General features: G+C 40.3%; 1 protein-coding gene across 1 annotated transcript in view; it reads left to right on the top strand.

Moving 5' to 3' along the window:
- Window positions 1–21,651, top strand: part of RTTN (rotatin) — a 151,885-nt gene that overhangs the window by 57,369 nt on the left and 72,865 nt on the right. Inside the window, exons 24-28 of the mRNA XM_074944710.1 lie at window positions 1,813–2,001; window positions 4,628–4,867; window positions 9,994–10,123; window positions 11,398–11,552; window positions 17,805–18,024. Coding sequence (XP_074800811.1) covers window positions 1,813–2,001; window positions 4,628–4,867; window positions 9,994–10,123; window positions 11,398–11,552; window positions 17,805–18,024 — 934 coding nt within the window. The remainder of the gene's footprint in view (window positions 1–1,812; window positions 2,002–4,627; window positions 4,868–9,993; window positions 10,124–11,397; window positions 11,553–17,804; window positions 18,025–21,651) is intronic.

The following is a 21,651-nucleotide window of genomic DNA, read 5'->3' as shown; positions in this document are numbered from 1 at the left end:
GTGAGATTATTTACAAGTGCAAAGATAAGCATGGACATAATTTCAAGCACGTTTGGGTCCTCAGACACTAAGCACCTGGAATGCTGAGTCATGTTAACTTTCTGCTCAGCTCTGTGTTTTATGTTTCCTGTAAACCTGTCAGCTGCAAAATACTGTTGGTTGCAGAAGGACTAGTGGCCCATTGTGCTAGGCACTGTACATTTAACCGATGCATGTGAAAGAAACGACATCTGTGCATCAAGGAGCTTACAATCTAAGCATATGATGAGAGGCAATAGATGGAGAAAAGCAAACTAGTGAGGGTGACAGTGAAGTGATTACGGTTTTGCATAGTAGTTAGCAGTCAGAGCAAATCATTTGTTAGGCAATATCCTTAGCTTTGTTTCTACTGTAATAATATGTAACACTGTTAAAACTAAAAGAATTTTAAAGCTCTAACCTACTTTTCAATAAGGGCCAGATCCTAAAAGGAGCTGGGAACATGTGAAAGTCTCCCTAAAATCAGCACAGGGCTTTTAACTATTCATGGATTTTGTTGTTTTCTCAGCCTGGTTAACAAAAATATACTGCTCGGTTTCACTTTGATTAATAATCACTTTCTAACCAATTTCAAGTTCTCATGCACCAGAACATTATTAGTGTTTGGATTGCTAACACTTCAAGGGATATTTGTTTTAGTTAAAACAACAACAAAAGAACACCACCTTTATATTGGAATAAACCCCACTCCCACACTTTTTTCCCCATGAGGTTGACAAAGATTTTGGGCTAAGGTTGGCCTTTGCATCACTTTTTAAAAAGGAATCTATCCAAAAAAGAGACTAAAATGACATTTTTGGTATTCCATAGTTTTTGCCCTGCTCTGGTTTCCATATCAGAGTTGCTCACCTTAAAGGTTATAATTTTTTTTCCCATTTAAACTTTTCAGTTCAGGCTAATAAGGTTGTGAAAGTGTCAGTAAGCTCTAAAGATAATGGAGTTGTGACTCAGGGACTAGTTTGAACTACAGATCTGTTGTTGATGCAACTGTGTGATATCAAGAAACCCCAGCTTGGCTGTCAGAGGTCAGGGTGAATTTCAGGGCTATCAGTTTTTAAATGAAACAAAAAATAAACTTCCAAACTGAGTAAATTTACATGGAAATCAGTAAGTAAATATGAAACCTCACAATACATGTGTATTCTTCGCATGCTTTAAAAATTTTCATTCTGAGCATCTTTGAGTGATTTGTTTTCTTTGGGGGGTTGGATTGTGATTGAAGTGTTTTCCCTTTATTACACGGTTATTCTTTTGTTTCTACCCAGAGGCCCAGTTTTGAGTCTTGCATTCTGTCATATTTTGACCATGTTGTTGTGGCAGGAGTAGTAGTAAATGAGAAGCTAGATTTCTATTTGTTTTACCTACCTAATTCTATGGTGTTCCTATATGGCAGCCCAGACACCAGACTGTTTCCTAGCCAAAGGAGATGGAAACAAAGAAAAGTATAGTTCTTCACTTGTTTATCTCTCTCTTACAGGTAGGTGGTGGTAGTAAGAAAATCCTTTTCAGGCTCTGTATTCAGTGTGTTGGAAGGGAAAAAATGGGCTTCTTCATAGTGGAGTAATCTTTCTTCACACACACAATCCTTTAGTCTGGGAACTTGGAGCTTCCAGACTAGAGGATGCTTTTGTGAAGGGAAGGACATATTTGTGTTCTGTGTTCTTAAGTAGTAAATGTGACTTTTTTTTCTCGCTCCACAGACTTTCAAAAAACCTTGGTTGAAAGATTGACTGTCTTATTATAACTGAATATTTCAATACATTTTTTCTAAAGGTATCACCTCCCAATCAGAGTCACTGCTCATCATGCAGTTAGTCCTAACTCCGTTGTTTTGCTGTTATCTTCTGACTGCTTGGCGTCAAAGGCTGTGTCAGACATGCTTAAGATGGCTTGGAATCTGTCATGGTACCATGGGATTGATAACCTATTGCAGCTGGTGAACTATGAAACAGAAGCACAGGCGTAAGTCATGATATCTTTATATTGAATCATAATATAATTAAAGTAGCCTTCCTTCAACGTTAAATGCCTTTTAACTTTATATTGCATTGTAGTCCAAACTGTTCATGGTTCAAAATCACTATAATTTTAAGTGGTAAAGGATCACATACCGGCTGATTGTGAAAAATGCTGTCAGGGGCTGCTAGTGTATCTGAATTGCAGCTCTGTGATAAATCTAGAGCCTGCTCCTACTCCCATTAATATAGATTAAAAAACAAACTCCCTTTGATTACAATGGAAGCAGGGTTAAGCCATAAAGCTAAGTGTTGCTGAACATGAGGCAGCTCATCTTGGTTTTAGAGAGTGCTATATCCTGCTGAAGTAAACATTTGACTTAAATTCTTCATCTACTGTTGGTTTGGGATGGAATTTCCTTAAAACTGTTAATTTTATATACCTGAAGGACTATACTGGTCTGACAAGAAATTGGCCTTCATATCTATGTGAATTATATTTAACATAATTTTAAAAAGTGCTTAAATTTGCTATATTTTGGTGTATTTTTCAGAGCTTAAATATCCTACAAGTTGGCTCTGCTCAAAGGGCATTTGATTTATTTAGTAGGATTGAATTATCTGCTTACATATCTGTGATGCTTCCCAGGGTTACCCAGGGCTGTGAGGCATCTTGCTACCACTTGCCCTTAGCGTGAGGCGGCCTTGTCTGTACCTGCAGTGGATCAGCTGCTTGACTCCACCAGCCTCTGGCAAAACAAGCACTACCTCCTCAGGCCTTGCTCTGCCTATACAGGTTAGCAATAGGCACACCCCAACCCCCAAGTCCTCCAAGCGTCCTTCTGGAGTGCCCAGCCCATGATCTGTTGAACACTTTGAGGACTCTGATGCTTTACTCACAAAGAACTAGTACACACCAACTTACTAGTTTTAATTCAGGATCACCAGTCTACTTAACACACTGCACTGAGATATTCTTGTTTTCAGTATAAATAGATAAGTTTTTGTTATAAAAGAACAGAGACTCCAAATGATAATAAATAAGAACATTGGGAACAAATGGTTACATACAAAATAAAAACATAACATGCTTTCTAGAACCCAAGTTTAACTAATAAATTATCTTCCTGCATTAAGAAATTTCTTACCCAAAGTTTTCTTCTCAGCATTTTCACCAAGCCTGACTGAGATCCATTTTTCCATCCAAGCAAACTCACTAGCATCTAAATTCCTTGGTGAACGATGAAATCTCATCTCCTCTCTGCTGCTTTTATGCAGTTACTGAATATGGTCCCTTAACCCAGGATGTCCCCTGTTAAGATGCTTATCTTGGGGTTCCTTTGTCTTTGTAAATCCTTGGGCCTGCACCTGACGCAGACAGCAAATGGAGCCTGTCTCAAAGTATGTACATTCGTTTTATGGAGATTGAGTTGGCCCAGAAGCATACAATACACAAAGGTCTCCCAGAGAGAGAAGTGTTTACTACCCCCTTCCTCCCTGGAATCTGTTTATCACCTTCCGGTGACCTGTCTTAACGAGCACATTTTCAATATACATATCTAGTTCCTTATGAGTTATCTGCACATACATCACAGGATGTGGTTGTGTATTTCAAATAGTTCTTCAAGTTTCTGTTCATCTCAACAATTTTTTAAGAAGTAACTTATCTAGGATAAGATGCTTTTCTGTCTTATTATCCATCTTACTATTAGTTAAAATAGGATTTATGATATCTGGGGCCCATATTGCTAGCTCCATGCCTATGAACATTGCAGAAATGTTTTAACTAAAGGAGAGGGGGAAAAGGAAGGAACAAAGCTGACCAAACTGAGACTTTTCCAAAGGTGCATTTATATTGAAACTCTTTAGAGGGGCATAATGAAGTGGCATCGTGCATGTTGATAATGCCACTCGTCTTTGCCTTGTCATTGCTATTGAATGTCCTGTGAGTAGTATACTGTATGTGAGAGGGTTTTGGTTTCAGTTCATCTCTCAGATGTCTGAGTCATGAAAATCACTACGAAAAATAGAATTAATTTGATACATCTGTCTGCTAATTGGGCGGAGAAGCCAGTGATGCTCAGTGGGGCGTGAAGCTGGGGTATTTTATAAAGCTACTTCAACTCAGTAGATTGGCTGGGCAAGCAGAGGAACTGATGATAGTTGTGGACTTCATTAGAATGGGGAGGGAGCTATCCTTTGGAAGTTTCATCTACTTTAGGACATTTGAAGGCGCAGAGCCACTAACAACATCATCCTTATGGCAGGACAGTCATATTTATGCTGATTTTCCATAGGCAAATGCACACTGATCTAGCATACTCTTTCTGGTATACTCTGTCGAAAAATAAAATAGCATTCTCATAGAAGTGGCTACCAACATTAGTACTGAGAAGACATAAGTACCCTAATTATGCCCAATAGCTTCCCAATACAAACCAACCTTTAAAAACAAGACAGCTCAGAGTTCATTTTTTTTATTTAAAGACATGATTGATCAAAATGAATATCGAAGAGGTTCAGAGTTAATTTTCTCAATAGAGCTAGAAAAATGAAGAAATCAGTGGCTATTAAAATCATTCTAAAAGTTGTAGGTTATTAACTGTCATTCCGTGCCTTTATTTCTTTTTCAGATTTTTAGACACATTAAAGCTATCCTCAGAGGACATTCTTACATTGAAGATAACGCACACAACCGGTGGACTGCAGGATTGTCTTAATGCAGTAATTCAAGCTGTGTCCCACAGGGAAGTTAGAGCTGCTGTGACTAGGATGAGTTTTTATATTTTAAATGACAGGCTGGCTTTAAAATGTAGCACTGACTCTTGCAGGACCACTTCAAAGGTCGTGGCTTGGCAAACAGCATTCAACAGGTAAGCGTAAGTGCAGAGTGTAGTCACTGGTTACAAAGTAGTGTGTCAAGGTATATAGGTATATTACGTTAAAAGCCCGACATTAAAAAAATGTTTTGTTTGCAAAGTCAAGCACTTGCAAGTTAGGACACTCCAGATTTATGGCTGTCCAGAAAACTTTAATTTCATCCCCTTTTGTGTCTAGTATGTGTAATGAACGAGGCAAGTGTCTTGTGGAAGAAAGTATCATGTAATTAAAGACTGTGTCACACTTAACAGAGAGGGTAATTAAGCACTAGAACAATGTACCAAAGGTTGTGGTGGATTCTTTCACTAGCAATTTGCCTCAAGATTGGATTTAAAAAAAAAAAAAAAATGCTCTAGTTTGGGGAAGTCCTATGCTTTTTATTATACAGCAGGTCATACAATGATCCTTTCTGGCCTTCAAATCTATGAATATGCACAAGAGGGCCAAATAGTGGCATAGGTAATCTTAATTTTGCATTTCCTAGTATGCCTGACTTTGCAACTTGTTGTAAGATAGTTTTTTGTATTCAGTTTTCTAGATTGTGTTTTTCAAAGGACAAAGGTAAAAACAAGTTCTTCAAGTGCTTGTTCATGTCGATTCCATTCTAGGTGTGTGCGTGCCCACGTGCGTGGTCGTCGGAGATTTTTACCTTAGCGGTATCCATAGGGCCGGCTGTGGCGCCCCGTTGAGTGCCGCGCTCGTGTGTCGGTATATCAGGCGCTGCCGGCCCTACACCCTCTCAGTTCCTTCTTACCGCCCATGGCGGTTAGTTGGAGCACCTTTCCTTGCATAGCAAAGGCTAGCAGTTTCGTCTCTTCTGACTTCGAGCCTTAAGACCTTGTAAACAGTTGTTTATAGTAGTTAGTGTTAAGTAATTAAGTGGAGTTAGAAGTTAGAGTCCCAGCGAGGACTCTAGGTGGGGCATGCCCCGTCTCCAGGGTATAAGCCCTGCATAGATTGTAACAGGCCTGTGCCTGTAGAGGACCCCCACAGCAGCTGCCTCAAGTGCTTGGGGGAATCACATGTGAAGGACAAGTGTCGTATTTGTAAAAATTTTCAACCCAGAATTCAGAAAGAGCAGGATAGTTGTTTGCGGGCTCTCCTCATGGAGGCTGCCCTTTGTCCGACTTCCGAGCCGTCCCACCAAACTCGCCTAGCGCCTTGGTGTGCAGTGCACCCCAGCACCAGGCTTTGCCTGTCACCGCTCCCCATTGCCGGTGCCCTGAAATAAAACAAAGAAGGATGGCTCCCCGGCACCAGGCAAGAAAAGCCATGGAGCATTAGGCAAAGGACCCACTTCTGGCTGTCCTGCCACTCCGGAGCCACGTGGACGTGCCTCCCTGGTCGGGGCCCTTAGCCCCTTAAAGGATCCACCACTGACACCCGGGAGCGGTAGGGGACCCAAACTTCTGGCAGCATCAACGCTTTCCCAAGCTCTCCCGGTGCTGAAAAAGCAGAGGCCTCTGCCCGTGCTGCTGACACCGCATGTGCTGCAGGAAGTGGTAAAGGTTCCCTACGAGGGTAAGCCAGCTGCTAAGACCCCTCGGGGCAGTGGAGCGCTGCCGATCCCCCGAGACAAGGCGGCGTTCTCCATCTCTGTGCCGCAGATCTCCGGCATCTCGGCCCAGATCCTCTGGGGCTTGGCCTCAGTCACCAGCACTGCGATCCTGGTTCCCACCATCTCGACGCAAATCGCTGAGGGAGCGGCGCTGGTCTCTGTACTACTGGTACCATTTGCTTTCCCGACGGTTGTACTCTTGGTGCAGATCTCAGTAGCCTGCCCCATGGGAGCTCACTCTGTCTTGATTCCGGTCCCCTGGATACTGGAACTGGTCCCCTTGATAGCAGCACCAGTCCCTCCACTCCAAACACCGATCTCTGGCAGCGATGGTCAGCAGGCAGACACAGGCATCGATGGCCCCTCCATGGTCACTGGAAGGAGATTCCTCAGGCACAGAAGGGCAGTTGCCAAGACCCCACCGGCGTGATTGGGCACCTGAGGCTGCATCGACATCTACAGCGCCGCCTTGGCAGCACAGCCATTGGCTAGCACAGTGGCCTTATTGGAGCGTTTGGGGCATGTCGGTGATGATGATGCCCCCTTCACATCACTCATCAGCTATCTCATTGGAGCAACAGCTGGAGGCACCGGGTTTGGTGCAGGAGACCCGCTCGGAGGTCGGGGTGGAGGACACAGCTCCCACAGCAAAACCCCCCTCCTACAGGGGAGAGGATGCCTGGCAACACCACATTCTACAGGCCACTATTCTCCAATCCCACTGAGGAGTACAAAAAGAAACTACACCATCAGCTCAAGAAACTCCCTGCTACAGCATGGGAACAAATCTACACAGACACACCCCTAGAGCCCCGACCAGGGGTATTCTATCTACTACCCAAAATCCATAAACTTGGGAATCCTTGACGCCCCATCATCTGAGGCATTGGCACCCTAACAGCAGGATTATCTGGCTATTTGGACTTTCTCCTCAGACCCTACGCTACCAGCACTCCTAGCTATCTTCGAGACACCACTGACTTCCTGAGGAAACTACAATCCATTCATGATCTTCCTGAAAACGCCGTCCTGGCTACCATGGATGTAGAAGCTCTTTAAACCAATATTCTACACAAGGATGGACTAAGCTGTCAGGAACAGTATCCCTGATGAGGTCATGGCACACCTGTATTCTGTTTGATTCTGGGGATGGACAGGGTCTTCCTATCAGATGCATTTCTCTTTCCGTGGTCGGGGGCGCTGTATGCATTCCCATCAGTGCCGTTGATTCACAAGGTCCTTGTGAAGATCAAGCAAGACAGAGCAAGCATTATCTTAATAGCTCCCACATTGTCTTGCCAGCACTCGTTCGACATGTTGCTGAGCCTTTTGGTAGCCGCCCTGCTGTAGCTGCCCTTCTGGCCGGATCTGCTGACCCAGAATCACAGCAGCCTTTTGCACCTGAACCTGGTGGCACTGCACTTGCTGGCTTGGTTATTGCAGGGCTAAGTGCAGACAAATGGGCATGCTCATCCCATGTTCAGCAGGTTGCTGGGTAGCAGGAAACCCTCTACGAGAGCAGCTTATCTGTCCAAATGGAAAAGGTTCACATATTGGGCCTCAGAATGGCGTATGCAGGATGAGAAGGCCCCGCTGCAGGAGATCCTGGATTATCTGCTGCACCTCAAACTCCAAGGTTTGTTTCTGTCATCGATCAAGGTCCACCTGGCCTTCCTAGCACAGGTACCAATCCAAGAGATTCCTGGTCATCTGTTCACACATTCGCGTCTCGTTATTCGCTTGCCCAGCAAGCTGAAGATGACACTGGCTTTGGGAGAGCAGTACTGCAAGCTGCAAGACCACGAACTCTGACCTCACCTCCATTGATACTGCTTGTGCATCACCTAGAATGGAATCGACATGAGCAAGCACTAGAAGAAGAAAAAATGGTTACCTACCTTTCATAACTGTTCTTCAAGATGTCCATTCCGTAACCTGCCCTCCTGCCCCTCTGTTGGATTTGCTGGCAAGAAGGAACTGAGAAGCCATAGGGCCGGTGGTGCCTGATATACTAGCACATGAGCGCGGCACTCCAGGGGGAGCCACAGCCTGCCTTATGGATACCGCTAAGGCGAAAATCTCCGATAACCATACATGTGGGCGTGCACACACCTAGAATGGAATGGACATGAGCAACACATCTCGAAGAACAACAGTTACGAAAGGTAGGTGACCGTTTTCTCTACATGTATAACTAACATGCTCCCTATCATGCATCATCAACAGGATTAGAACCCATAGCCTTCATGACTGTAGCACAGACTGCTACTTCTTGAGCTACAGGACTAAATACATTAGCTGTATCTTAATCCAGAAGAGGACAGGATGGGCTGCTGGCACCATGTGCTGGGTCCAGAATGCAGTCAGGGAGAGCCCAGCTAGCTCTCTTCCCTACCCAGGCATGGGGGAGGGTCCTGCCCCATAGGAATGTACTGCTGGGGCCATATGCTAGGTCTAAGGGGATTACAAGTGGAGCCCAGCTCAGTAATTGCTCTCCCTTCCTGGGAGTTGAGGAGGAAGGGAGTGGCTCCAGGAAAAGCTTGGCTTGGCTCTCTCTCTTGGCTCCCTGCATGCAGGAGTTGAAGAAGCTCTTGTCCTGTGTGGTTTGGGGCATGGGGGGTGGAGATGGGACTAGGGAATGGAACTCTGGAGCTGAGAATGGGCAAAGTAGGCAGGAGGGATTGTGGGGGGAAGCCTGGCTTTCTCCCTTCTCTCCCCCCACACCTCTCCACATAGCAGCAACTCTGGCAGCTCACAGGTGTATCTGTGATGTTGCTAATACTACTGTGGCAGGTTTAGCCAGTCTTGGAATCGTCATTAATTTTGGCACACTGCCAAAACATTTCTGATGGAAGCAAGTGAGATGGAAAACGGTGATTTGAACACTTTAGAACTCAGCTAAATCTAAATGGAATTGCCCGGGACAAAGAAAAAACGCTTCTCTGTGAGAGTATTTCCCCTGGTGAATAGCAAAGGCCTGCTACAAACAATGGAAATGTGAGAGCTTCTTATGGAAAAGGTCAAAAATCTTACATAATGGAAAATGTTAAGCAACCTAAATAGATGTTGCTACCAGCTGCCCCTATAACATTAAGTATCTAAGCTTTAAGATGTATAGTATACTTGGAGTTTTCCTAATAATCTTTTCTCCACAGAATAAAGTGATAAGAAAAGATCCTCTGCTTTCAGTATTTTAAAAAAAAAAATGTTAAAAAGGAATTGGCTTCTTAGTTGCCAAGTATATATAATTTACACTTAGAAAGGGAGCAAAATCTAAAAAGTAAATGACTAAAACAACTGAATTTAAAAGGTGAATTGTACAAAAGAAAGCAGCTAATTCAGCTTTTTTCCCCTTTAGTTAGTTTTGGTAGTATATTTAAGTGTTAATAGCTCTTTCCCTGTCTTCTGTTCATTTCTCTAAATTTAATCCTTACTATAGAGAAGTCCATAGTGGTGGTACATTAATGGATATTTTATATCATGTTGGAATTTCAGATCTCAAGTCATGTGCTTCAGATATGAAAGTGAAATCTGTAGTTATACTGTTTGTTTGTACCAAAGGTTTCTGCAAGTACTTCCAGCTTCTACAGAAGATGAGAAGCTTCTGGCTGATGTCTTAAGTTTTCTAAACAAGTTGCTTAGGGAACAGAGGAAGAGTTTGGAGGTAGAACATCTAAAGTGGATTCTGGAGGTACTGTTTAAACACATAAGACTATACCTAGGGAAAGATATAAATTGCAGACTTCACAAAGTGGTATAGCTGCAAACCATCCACAAATATAGCCTTTAAAAGGCATCTTGATTTTGTTGTTGTTTGCTTTTGGTTAAAGCATTCCTGGTGGGAAAACAGCAAAGTGGTTTCTGCTGTTTTAAAGAAAATTATATTGTTTTTACAAAAATTGAATTGTAGTTCTTTATTATCATTAGTAGTGATAGGTTACCTTGTAGTCTGTACCACAACTTCTAATAATTTGATGATTTAACATTAAACAATTGTAAAAGGTTTTGCTTTTTTTTTTTTTTGGTTATTGTGTGAATGACTTCTGATGGCAAGTGTTGCTTTTGCCAAATGATGATGTTGGGTTTCTACTCATATACCTCTATGATTTCAGTGTTAGGCTTATGCTCCGTAGTAATGATATTACTTAAATGGTGGCAATTCATTCTCTATTTGGACTGACTGCCGATTGTCTGTTGCTCATAAATAAAACTTCTCTTGAAGTGATACTATGAAAAACTGATAGTAAAATACTATTAACCAAGGATGAAGTCTGCAATACTTTTAGGTGCTTGAGCTCATAAGATACTAGTTGCTTTATTTTTTAAACTACATGGGCCTAGAAGAAGGATAATTTATTTGGTTTTCTACCTTGGAAGAGATCCTGCATAGGGCATACCTTCTGCATTTTAAAGAGTACTAATGAAATGTAATCTAAGCATAAAAGTGAGTACGGAGCATCCATCAGTCCTCGTTGCTCTCACTGATTATGAAAATCTGATCACTCCATCTCCCTAAATGGGAACCTGAGCACTGTTGAAAAGATAGCCCATTAAATATAAAATATATTAACAACTAAAAGCCATCAGATTGAGTCTTTCAGGAAATGTACTAAACAGAAGGATATAATTTGAACTAATATCTCAATTGCATGTGTGTATCTTTCACCTGCTTTTTGGAATCTCAGGGAAATAATTCATGTGACATTTGCATTATCTTGAATAGTAGTACTGCTTCATAATGCAGTGTACTGTGATTTAATGATCAGAACTTTCCTTGTGTACTGCTTAGTAGACTGGCAGACCTAATAGAAAATTATACATTTTAGGTTTTTAAAAGAAATATTCTTTAGTGAAATTATTATACTAAATTGTAACTTATAACAAGTGGACCAAAAAAAAAAAAATTCTCAGTAGACAGGGTATTAGAATAGGAATCAAAGATTCGAATGTTGTTCCCCTCTTTAGAATTCAAGTTCACTGCTAGACCTTCTGGTGCGACCTGAATCCCAGGTGCAGGATGAAACAGATGACATACAGACTGCTGTCAGGCAACAACTGCAGAAAGAACTGATTGGTCTCTTTAACATGTTGCTACTCTGCTTCACATCAGTTACTGACAGGTACAGTATAAGAGGATCTGTCCACATGATTCAGGGCTCAAGTATATGGTAGCTGAAATATAGTAATAGTTATAGTATAATAATAGTTATAGTATAGTAATATAATTATAAGTCCTTGGTGGCACAATAGAAATAGATTGCAACTGCATAGTTCCCATGTATTTTTTTAAATACCCTCTCCCCACTGTATACATGATTGTGTATATTGTATGAACATGAACAGACGTATTTAGTCAAATCAGTTTTTATTTGACTCCGAAAGATCAGACTATGGCAGTGGTTATCAAACATTTGTACTGGTGATCCCTTTCACGTAGCAAGCCTCATGGAGCAGGTCCTCAAGGAATCAATTCTGAAGCACTTAGAGGAGAGGAAAGTGATCAGGAACAGGATTCACCAAGGGCAAGTCATGCCGGACTAATCTAATTGCCTTCTATGACGAGATAACTGGCTCTGTGGATGAGGGGGAAGTGGTGGATGTGTTATTCCTGGACTTTAGCAAAGCTTTTGATACAGTCTTCTACAGTATTCTTGCCAGCAAGTTACAGAAGTATGGGTTGGATGAATGGACTATAAGGTGGGTAGAAAGCTGGCTAGATCATCGGGCTCAACGGGTGATGATCAATGGCTCCATGTCTAGTTGGCAGCCGGTATCAAGTGGAGTGCCCCAAGGGTCGTCGGTCCTAGAGCCGGTTTTATTCCATATCTTCATTAATGATCTGGAGGATGGCGTGGACTGCACCCTCAACAAGTTTGCAGATGACACTAAACTGGGAGGAGAGGTAGATACGCTGGAGGGTAGGGATAGGATACAGAGGGACCTAGACAAATTAAAGGATTGGGCCAAAAGAAATCTGATGAGGTTCAACAAGGACAAGTGCAGAGTCCTGCACTTAGGACGGAAGAATCCCATGCACCGCTACAGACTAGGGACCGAATGGCTAGGCAGCAGTTCTGCAGAAAAGGACCTAGGGGTTACAGTGAACAAGAAGCTGGATATGAGTCAACAGTGAACAAGAAGGCGAATGGCATTTTGGGCTCTATAAGTAGGGGCATTGCCAGCAGATCGAGGGATGTGATCGTTCCCCTCTATTCAACATTGGTGAGGCCTCATCTGGAGTACTGTGTCCAGTTTTGGGCCCCACACTACAAGAAGGATGTGGAAAAATTGGAAAGCATCCAGCGGAGGGCAACAAAAATGATTAAGGGACTGGAACACATGACTTATGAGGAGAGGTCGAGGGAACTGGGACTGTTTAGTCTGCAGAAGAGAAGAATGAGGGGGGATTTGATAGCTGCTTTCAACTACCTAAAAGGGGGTTCCAAAGAGGATGGCTCTAGACTGTTCTCAGTGGTAGCAGATGGCAGAACAAGGGGTAATGGTCTCAAGTTGCAGTGGGGGAGGTTTAGGTTGGATATTAGAAAAAACTTTTTCACTGGGAGGGTGGTGAAGCACTGGAATGTGCTACCTAGGGAGGTGGTGGAATGTCCTTCCTTTGAGGTTTTTAAGGTCAGGCTTGACAAAGTCCTGTCTGGGATGATTTAGTTGGGGATTGGTCATGCTTTGAGCAGGGGGTTGGACTAGATGACCTCCTGAGGTCCCTTCCAACCCTGATATTCTATGATTCTAAACCTCTGAGTGCGACCCTCCCCCCCTTTATAAATTAAAAATACTTATTTATAATGGTGTTAAATATATAAAAGCTGGAGGCAAAACGGGGTTTGGGGTGGAGGCTGACAGCTTGGAAACCCCCCTGTAATAACCTCACGACCCCCTGAGGGGTCCTGACCCCCAGTTTGAGAACCCCTGGACTATGGCCAGGCTATAAATTGGGCTACCGCTTAGACCTGGCTTATTGCTAGTATGAGCCTCTGAAAGAATTAATGATACAATTGCACATATTAGTTCACAGCAGTCTGCCCTTTGGACAGATGTGATTATTGGCAGAGTCACCTGTGAGTTCAGATTGGTAAAAGCCGTGACATTTAGTTTAATTATTTTAAAATAAAATAACAGCATACATTAATTATCAAACTGTTATTTGTTATACATTGAAAGACTGTAACAGTGATAGAAATGTTACATTATTGTCACATGAACATATTGTTGTGTGCATGCCTTTAAAGGTTGTGAAAGTATCAGAACTTGATAGTGGATGGAATAAGGTCACTTTCCATATTCAGATATTTTGCAACTAAGGGCTTGTCTAAATGAACACTTAGTTTGTGGCAAGCAGGGGTCTGAAATTACCTTTCACTAGTGTGCTGCATACGAAGTGTCCGTGTGGACCCTGCTGCCACGCACTAGAAGTTCCCTGGTGCACTTTAATCTACCCCCGTTTCAAAGCAGGGTAGATTAAAGTGCACCAGGGAACTTCTAGTGCATGGCAGCAGAATTCACATGGGCACACTGTGCGGCAGACTAGTGCAGAGTAGATTTACGCCCCAGTATGCTGCAAACTAAACATTTATGTAGACAAACCCTAGTATATCAGCTCTAATTGAATATGTCTTCAATTATGCATGGTCTTGCAGGGCCGGATCCAAAGCCCGTTGGAGTCAGTGGAAGTCTTTCCATTTCATTGATCTCAATAAGCTTTGAATCAGGCCCTTAAACAGCTGCATGTATTATATTTTATAATTCTTTAAAAAAAAAAAAAAAGTATGGAAAATGTATTGTGTAAAACCCACTAAATAAAACTGGTGAACTATAATCTTCATTTCTTCAAGTTGGAGGTCTCATCCCACCGTGGCTCCCTTGCATATAACTTTTGTAATTTCCTCCGGTATTCTGTGTGTCTATAAAAACGTGAAACACAGAAATCTGATAAAAACTATTCATTTTTTAGTAATTTATTGAAAGGTCACATTTCAAATTTGGGTTATTTTCTGTACTTAGCAATCCAACCTAATGAATATACCAAATTTCAAGATTCTAGCTAAATGGAAACATTTTGGTAATTGTATAACCTGTTGTGTGTAGGCATGTGTCTATTTATAATAAAATACATACAATATACATAATATATAGTCACATTTTATATGTGTGCATATATAGTAATAATTAGGGCTGTCAATCGCAGTTACTTCACGCAATTAAGTCAAAAAAATTAATTTGTGACTAAAAAGATTCATTGCGATTAATCAACAGAATACCAATTGAAATGTATTAAATATTTTTGGATGTTTTTCTACATTTTCAAATTTAAGGATTTCAATTATAACACAGTGTACAGTGCTCACTGTATATTATTTTTTATTACAAATATTTGCACTGTAAAAATAGTAAAAGAAATAGTATTTTTCAATTCACCTCATACAAGTACTGCAATGCAATCTCTTTGTCATGAAAGTGCAAGTTACAAATATAGGGGTTTTTTGTTACATAATTGCACTCAAAAACAAGCCAATGTAAAACTTTAGAGCCTACAAGTCCACTCAGTCCTAATTCTTGTTCATCCAATCGCTAAGAGAAACAAGTTTGTTTACATTTATGGGAGATAATGCTGCCCACTTCTTAATTACAACGTCACCAGAAAGTGAGAACAGGCATTCGCATAGCACTGTTGTAGCTGGCGTCGCAAGATATTTACGTGCCAGATGCACTAAAGATTCACATGACTCTTCATGCTTTGGCCACTGTTCCAGAGAATGTGCTTCCATGCTGATGACACTCATTTAAAAAAAAAAAAAAAAAAAGCATTAATTAAATTTGTGACTGAACTCCTGGGGGGAGAATTGTATGTCTCCTGTTCTGTTTTACGCTCATTCTGCCATATATTTTATGTTATAGCAGTCTCGGATGATGACCCAGCATATGTTGTTCATTTTAAGAACACGTTCACTGCAAATTTGACAAAATGCAAAGACGATACCATTGTGAAAATTTTAAGATAGCTGCAGCACTCAACCCAAGATTTAAGAATCTGAAGTGCCTTCTAAAATCTGAGAGGGACGAGGTATGGAGCATGCTTTCAGAAATCTTAAAAGAGCAAGACTCCGATGCGGAAACTACAGAACCCAAAATACCAAAAAAGAAAATCAGTCTTCTGCTGGTGGCATCTGACTCCGATGATGAAAATGAACATGTGTTGATCAGCACTGCTTTGGATAGTTACCAAGCAGAAACATGTCATCAGCATGAATGCGTGTCCTTTGGAATCGTGGTTGAAGCATCAAGGGACATACGAATCTTCAGCGCATCTGGCATGTAAATATCTAGTGGCTCCAGCTACAACAGTGCCATTCACTGGTCCACTTTCAGGTGACATAAATAAGAAGCAGGCAGCATTATCTTCTGCAAATATAAACAAACTTGATTATCTGAGCAATTGGTAGGACTGAGTGGACTTGTAGGCTCAAGTTTTACATCTTTTATTTTTGAATGTAGGGGTTTTTTGTACATAATTCTACACTTGTAAGTTCAACTTTCATAATAGAGACTGCACTACAGTACTTGTGTGAGGTGAATTGAAAAATACTATTTCTTTTGTTTTTTACAGTGCAAATATTTGTAATAAAAATAAAGTGAGCACTGTACACTTTGTATTCTGTGTTATAACTGAAATCAATATATTTGAAAATGTAGAAAACTTCCAAAAATATTTAAATAAATGGTATTCTATTATTGTTTAACAGCGCGATTAATGACGTGATTAATCAAGATTATTTTTTTAATAGCACGATTAATTGCGATTATTTTTTTAAATCACTTGACAGCCTTAGTAATAATTACAGTATCTGCCATGGCTTTTTTCCTTTTTTTAATAAAAAGGAGAAAATGATTACTTTGCAAAAATTTCATTTGCCATGGCAACAACCAGCTTTCTTCATAGGTGATTAGAGACCAAATAATTTAAGGTATCTGGACGAGTGATGGGAGGGAAGTATCTTCAGTCCTCACTGTGAAGTGGAAAATATGTCTGCCATTTGATGTTAGGCCCAACATTAGGCCCTTTTACTTGTTCTATACTAAAATTGCTTGAGTACTTTCTACTTTTATGGAGGTTGGGATCTGTGGTGTTGGCTCTAATAGTTCTAGTTACAGCAAATAATATATTTTCAGTTTGTTGTAACCTGAGAAGGGGTTGGAGTTGTCATTTCTACTTATTAGTTAATAAAACATGCATTAGTGGGTGCTGACTCAGCTGTCTTTCTGGCAGTTATTTATAAGTGAATAAGGGACATCAAGGTAATTGAGACATCATATCATCAATAGATGAGGAGAAATCAGTAAATATTTGTTGTTTAAATTATTACCCTATTTCTTTTTTCAGGCCTAATTATTTCAGCCATAGGCAGTTTGGCCCTTATCCATGATTCTCAGCTCCTATAGAAGGTCTTAACCTGTTTCCACATTAATTTATGCAATCATGGTATTAGCAGTGTGAATTTCCTATTAATTTGGCTCCATACCCTAAAACAATAACCAGAAATCCCTAATTTTGTTTCTGCCTAAATAAAACTCTTTACTGCTACCTGTGGTTTTATTCAAAATATTTTTAAAATTGTACCTTTTCCCAACATCAAACCAATTTGGAATTATAATATTCACCTTATAACTAAGCTAGTCACAATTTACCTGTTTATGGTTTCTTCAAAGCAATAGTCTTTTTTTTTTCTCCAGTTCATTTTATTTTTATCTTTAAAAGTGAGCAACACATCTTTTTTTTTTTTAAGAAGGGGGGGGGGAGTGGTGGTTTTTGTGTTTTGTTTTGTTTTGTTTTACAAAAATCCCTGCTGATTGCCACATTTTGCTTAACACCTGGGTTCATGGCCTATAACACTGTACCCATTTTATCTGGAATCTAGCCTGGTAGCACTTTAACTACAGGAAATATCTCTGATACCTTTATCATCTCTAAAACCAGAGTGAATTTTTAAAGTGCAACTAGTGAACTTGGCACTTTTTTTTCCTTCTTATAACAAGGGATCCATGATTTTGGATTTTTCTTTCCCTCTCTTTGGTGTGTTCTTTAGTATATTACAGGGTTCTTTCTGTATTCATCCATTTTTTTATTTGAGTGAGTGTTCCTATTTCTTCAAAATGAAATTTGGGGCTTTTAGAACTGAAAAACACTTGAAGCTGGAAATGCCAAACTTTGTTTTTCTTCACCATATACAAGAGATTTGATACCTAGATTTACAGAACTACAGGAACAATAAGATGTCATTGGCATCCTATCAAATAATAATGATTAAGTTAACTTTTATACTTCCATCTGATACATTTGCCTTTTTTATTTGGAACAGAAAGGGCTTGGAACTTACTGATTGTGTCCGAACACAGCTGGCTCTGAAACTGCTACAGTGTTTACGGGTAACAGATGCACCCCACTTTTATGGATTGCCTTCTTTGGAGAGAACATTACGAGGAATGGTCCATGTCACTGCACACCCAGGATGGAGTTCATACTCTGCAACAACTGAGCCATTCACAATTTGTATGAAATATTTGACAGGTCTTCTTGAGGTAAGTAGCTTATGTTATCACTTGTATATTTGTGGTAACAACCATAAAACAAGGTACATATTACTCTTGTGAACCATGTTTGTTTTGTTAAATGAAATATGATTATTGGGAAATTTTACTTGTTACTCTTGTGGCACAGTGATTTCAGCGAAAACTGAACAATGAATGAATTCTGGGTGTGTGTACACCATGCAAGTTGCAGGGAAGGAGTATCAAATAAAAAAATATTTTACTTCACCAGTTAGAAATCAACAAATAACTTATGAGTGGTGGAGTGAAGCAGATCCATTTTGACCAGTTTGAAATTGTATATTTCAATGTCTTTGTGTTTGGTAAGTTGGCCACATCTGATCCTCCCCTGGACCTTTTAAGACCTTATGAGGTATACATGTTGACCATCACCACTACATTTCGAAGTGAGCTGCTAAGTTATTCATGTATGAAGGTGCAGCATGGTCTTCCCCCTCTGTGCACTTTGGTCTTTACCCTGTTCCAAATGAAATAAATGACAAAAGTCCATTGACATAATTCCATAGGATTGATTCCTTTATGAGCTTAGTAAAAGTCTATGCAAAATGTACTGTGCATATATAATTTTCAAAGAATCTAATTGATGAAATCAAAATTAATTTAATCCCAAACTTCTCAAGTCTATGCTAAATGAGGACTATTTTCATGCCAAATATCAACTTTTGATGCTCTGCTTTTCTGGCTTTAGTTGTAAAACAGTTGTTTTTATAATGTCCTCACTATATATAAGGAAGTGGGGTCCTTTATTTGGCTGGAAGGAGAAGGTGAATTTCCCTTTGCATGCACAGGGCTTTTCCAGCAGGTTGGTAGAAAGAGGGTTGTTGCCCTCATTAAGGCCCCTCTTCTCCGCCCCACCCCCTCACCCCGGTACAATTACCTGTTCAGGTAAAGAAGCAGGACGCAGTAGAGCCAGACCAAGTCAGTGGGGGACAACAACTGCCCACTCCTCATAACAGCTGACTGAAGAAAGGGGTGTAGTTATACCCAAGGCAGTTCTGGCAAAGCCGTCTTTAGCCTGGACAAGGCTAGCAGCACCCACAGTTTCACCTATGGAAGTGGTTAAAGTACCAGACTTCATTGTTACCTACTGTGGGCATTATGCTAGTCATGGCTCTTCTCAGGGGTCTGGGAAGGCATTTTCTCTCACCACCAGATTGGCTGAAGTCAGGTGGATTTTTATCCTCCCCTCAATGGGTTAGGGCCTGTTAGGGTATGAAAGGAGGATTAGGCCATTAGGGGTTAATGTCTCAACTCGTTATGTAAGCTTGTGGCAAAATGTCCAGTGCGGGTACACCGCATGGAATGGGTACGATGATCAGGTAAAATTGATTGGTAAAGGATTTAAATGAAGAATCCTTTAAAGCAGCAGAGAAAGGGGATTCGGGATTCTTATGACTAATATAGTGGGGAGTTAGCCCCTCCCTTATAGTTCCCTTAACCACCATACAAGGAGTGGGTAATGGGGTTAAAGTAGTGAGGTCAGTGGGATCTGGATTGGAGAGGGGGAAGGCTGATAGCAGCCCCCAGAATATATGGAAACACACATGGAATTACCTACGCTGTACAGTCTTATCTAGTGTGTAATCCCAGATATTTAATTAAATTAAAACCACATGCAATGCCTCCTACTCTTCTTCTGGCATAGCCAGACAGTGGGGAGAGGTTTTTTCTTCCTATTTTTTAATCTCCAATATGGCAAAAAATAAACTGAAGACTAAACTGTGGAATGTAAATGTTCTGGGTGGACACTAAAACCAATCTGTAGTGACAAGTATTAGTCTAAATTAAAAACAAATCAATCCAATTTGTGTTGCTTTGTGCTTATGTTCTCTCATTTTTGTACCTGTTAGTTTCAGACAAGAATATCACTAAATTATAGGAGGTAAATAAGGCTAGTACTTTTTAAAAATCAGAATGTCCTTTGTGTGTTGGACTGAGTTTTATAATTAAGAAATACCAAAGAGAAAAATCCACAGGACATCTGCCTAGTGACAAAAGTCCTTTAGAGCGGCAAAAAAAGAAAACCTTGGTAGGTAGGTAAGATAGCGGTAAACTAGGGAAAGCATAGTGGGCTAAAGGAATAATTTCCTTACAATAATTTGTAAGCCCCAAACCTTCATTTTCTGGTTCCTTCATTTGTTGTCAAAGTCTATGGAATTATTCTCCCCCCTGCACTCCCCAAAAAACTTATCTGTCTTCTAAAATAAAATATTACAAATAATTTAGTACTCTTAAGTAATCTTATAGTAATGTAGAGTAGCTGCAAAGTGGAGGAAAACAGTTTGTCTAGATTTTAACTTTGGTCTTCCAACAGGTTATCATGAAGAGTGAAAAAAGAGATACATCAGAGGTTATTCTTTAAGATTCAAATTTTAAACATTGTTGACAGCTTTGCTAGCTCTGTGAAAAGACTATTCTGATAGAAACATTTTACTTTTAATCTAATTGTCAGCTTCTGAAATAACTGAAGACAGTCAACGAATGTCTGGAAGTCCTGCAAAGAACTGATTACTATAATCAAGTTGTGATAAGACAAAACCATACAGTTCAACAGCTGATTTAGCAATTTGGCAAGTTCCTAAAGTGGAAGTAAAATATTTGGATCCACTTGATTGATGAAAGCTTCAGATGGGAGTGTAGAATCAAAAATGGGACCAAGATTATAGATGGTGTCACGTAATAGAAAGTGGTCAGATTAACAGCTAGGATGAAGGCAACAGGGAACCAATTTCTAACATTTAGGTCCTGTCTGCAGTAAGTTTCATGCAATTTCAAGTGAACCAGATATAACAGATAACTTAACAGTGAGTTGGTTTAGGGTTTTTATGGAAGGGGGATGGTCTGAAGGACAGGCAAATAGGCAAGTTATAATAGCAATGTTTTTGATGGAAAATGTTCTTTAGGTGTAATTCTTACACCTAATGGTTACATCAGTTTTGTGATCATATCACTGTTTAGCGGGTTTTGATGTTTGATGTTTAAAATTAAAATTCCTATTTATATCAGTGCAAGTCAAAATAAACTGCCCAATATAAACCCTCTTCCTGTAGTGCAAGTTTTGTACAAAGCGCCAACAACTAAACACAGAAGCTTTTTTTACAGAAATCTTGTAATAACAAATTTACTTTTTAGCGAGAAGTAAGACATTATCCGTACCATCCCCTTTTTTTGAGAACCCAGACAACCATAAATAATTTCTTCATAATATTGGAAGGCTTGCTATCCAAGGGACAATTATAAAGAGCTACAAAATATTTTAATTGACGGTCATAACTGTAAAGTATGTGTGTCTTTATCAGCCATGCAAAAGAAGCTTTATTTTTAAGTTATCCAAAGGGAGTGTTTTAATACAAAATAGTAACTTGGGACATAGGGTTTGCGGCAAGCTGGATATGTGAATTAGTCAAGGCTAAAAATCGAACATGTTTAGCTAAACAATACATTGTAATCCCAGGCATACTAATACAAGACTCAGAACAAAAACACCTGATCATGAATAACTGTGTGTATCACAACCACATAAAAGATCCATTAGGTCCCGGGCCCCTAGACAAATGAAGGACATTGCAGACCTGAGTGAGAGCCAAGAGAAGAGAA

The sequence above is a fragment of the Natator depressus genome, chromosome 2 (genome assembly GCF_965152275.1).
Source record: "Natator depressus isolate rNatDep1 chromosome 2, rNatDep2.hap1, whole genome shotgun sequence".
In the NCBI taxonomy this organism is placed as follows: Eukaryota; Metazoa; Chordata; order Testudines; family Cheloniidae; genus Natator; species Natator depressus.
The sequence above is the reverse complement of the archived record's forward strand: the minus strand, read 5'-3'. Positions and strand labels throughout refer to the sequence as shown.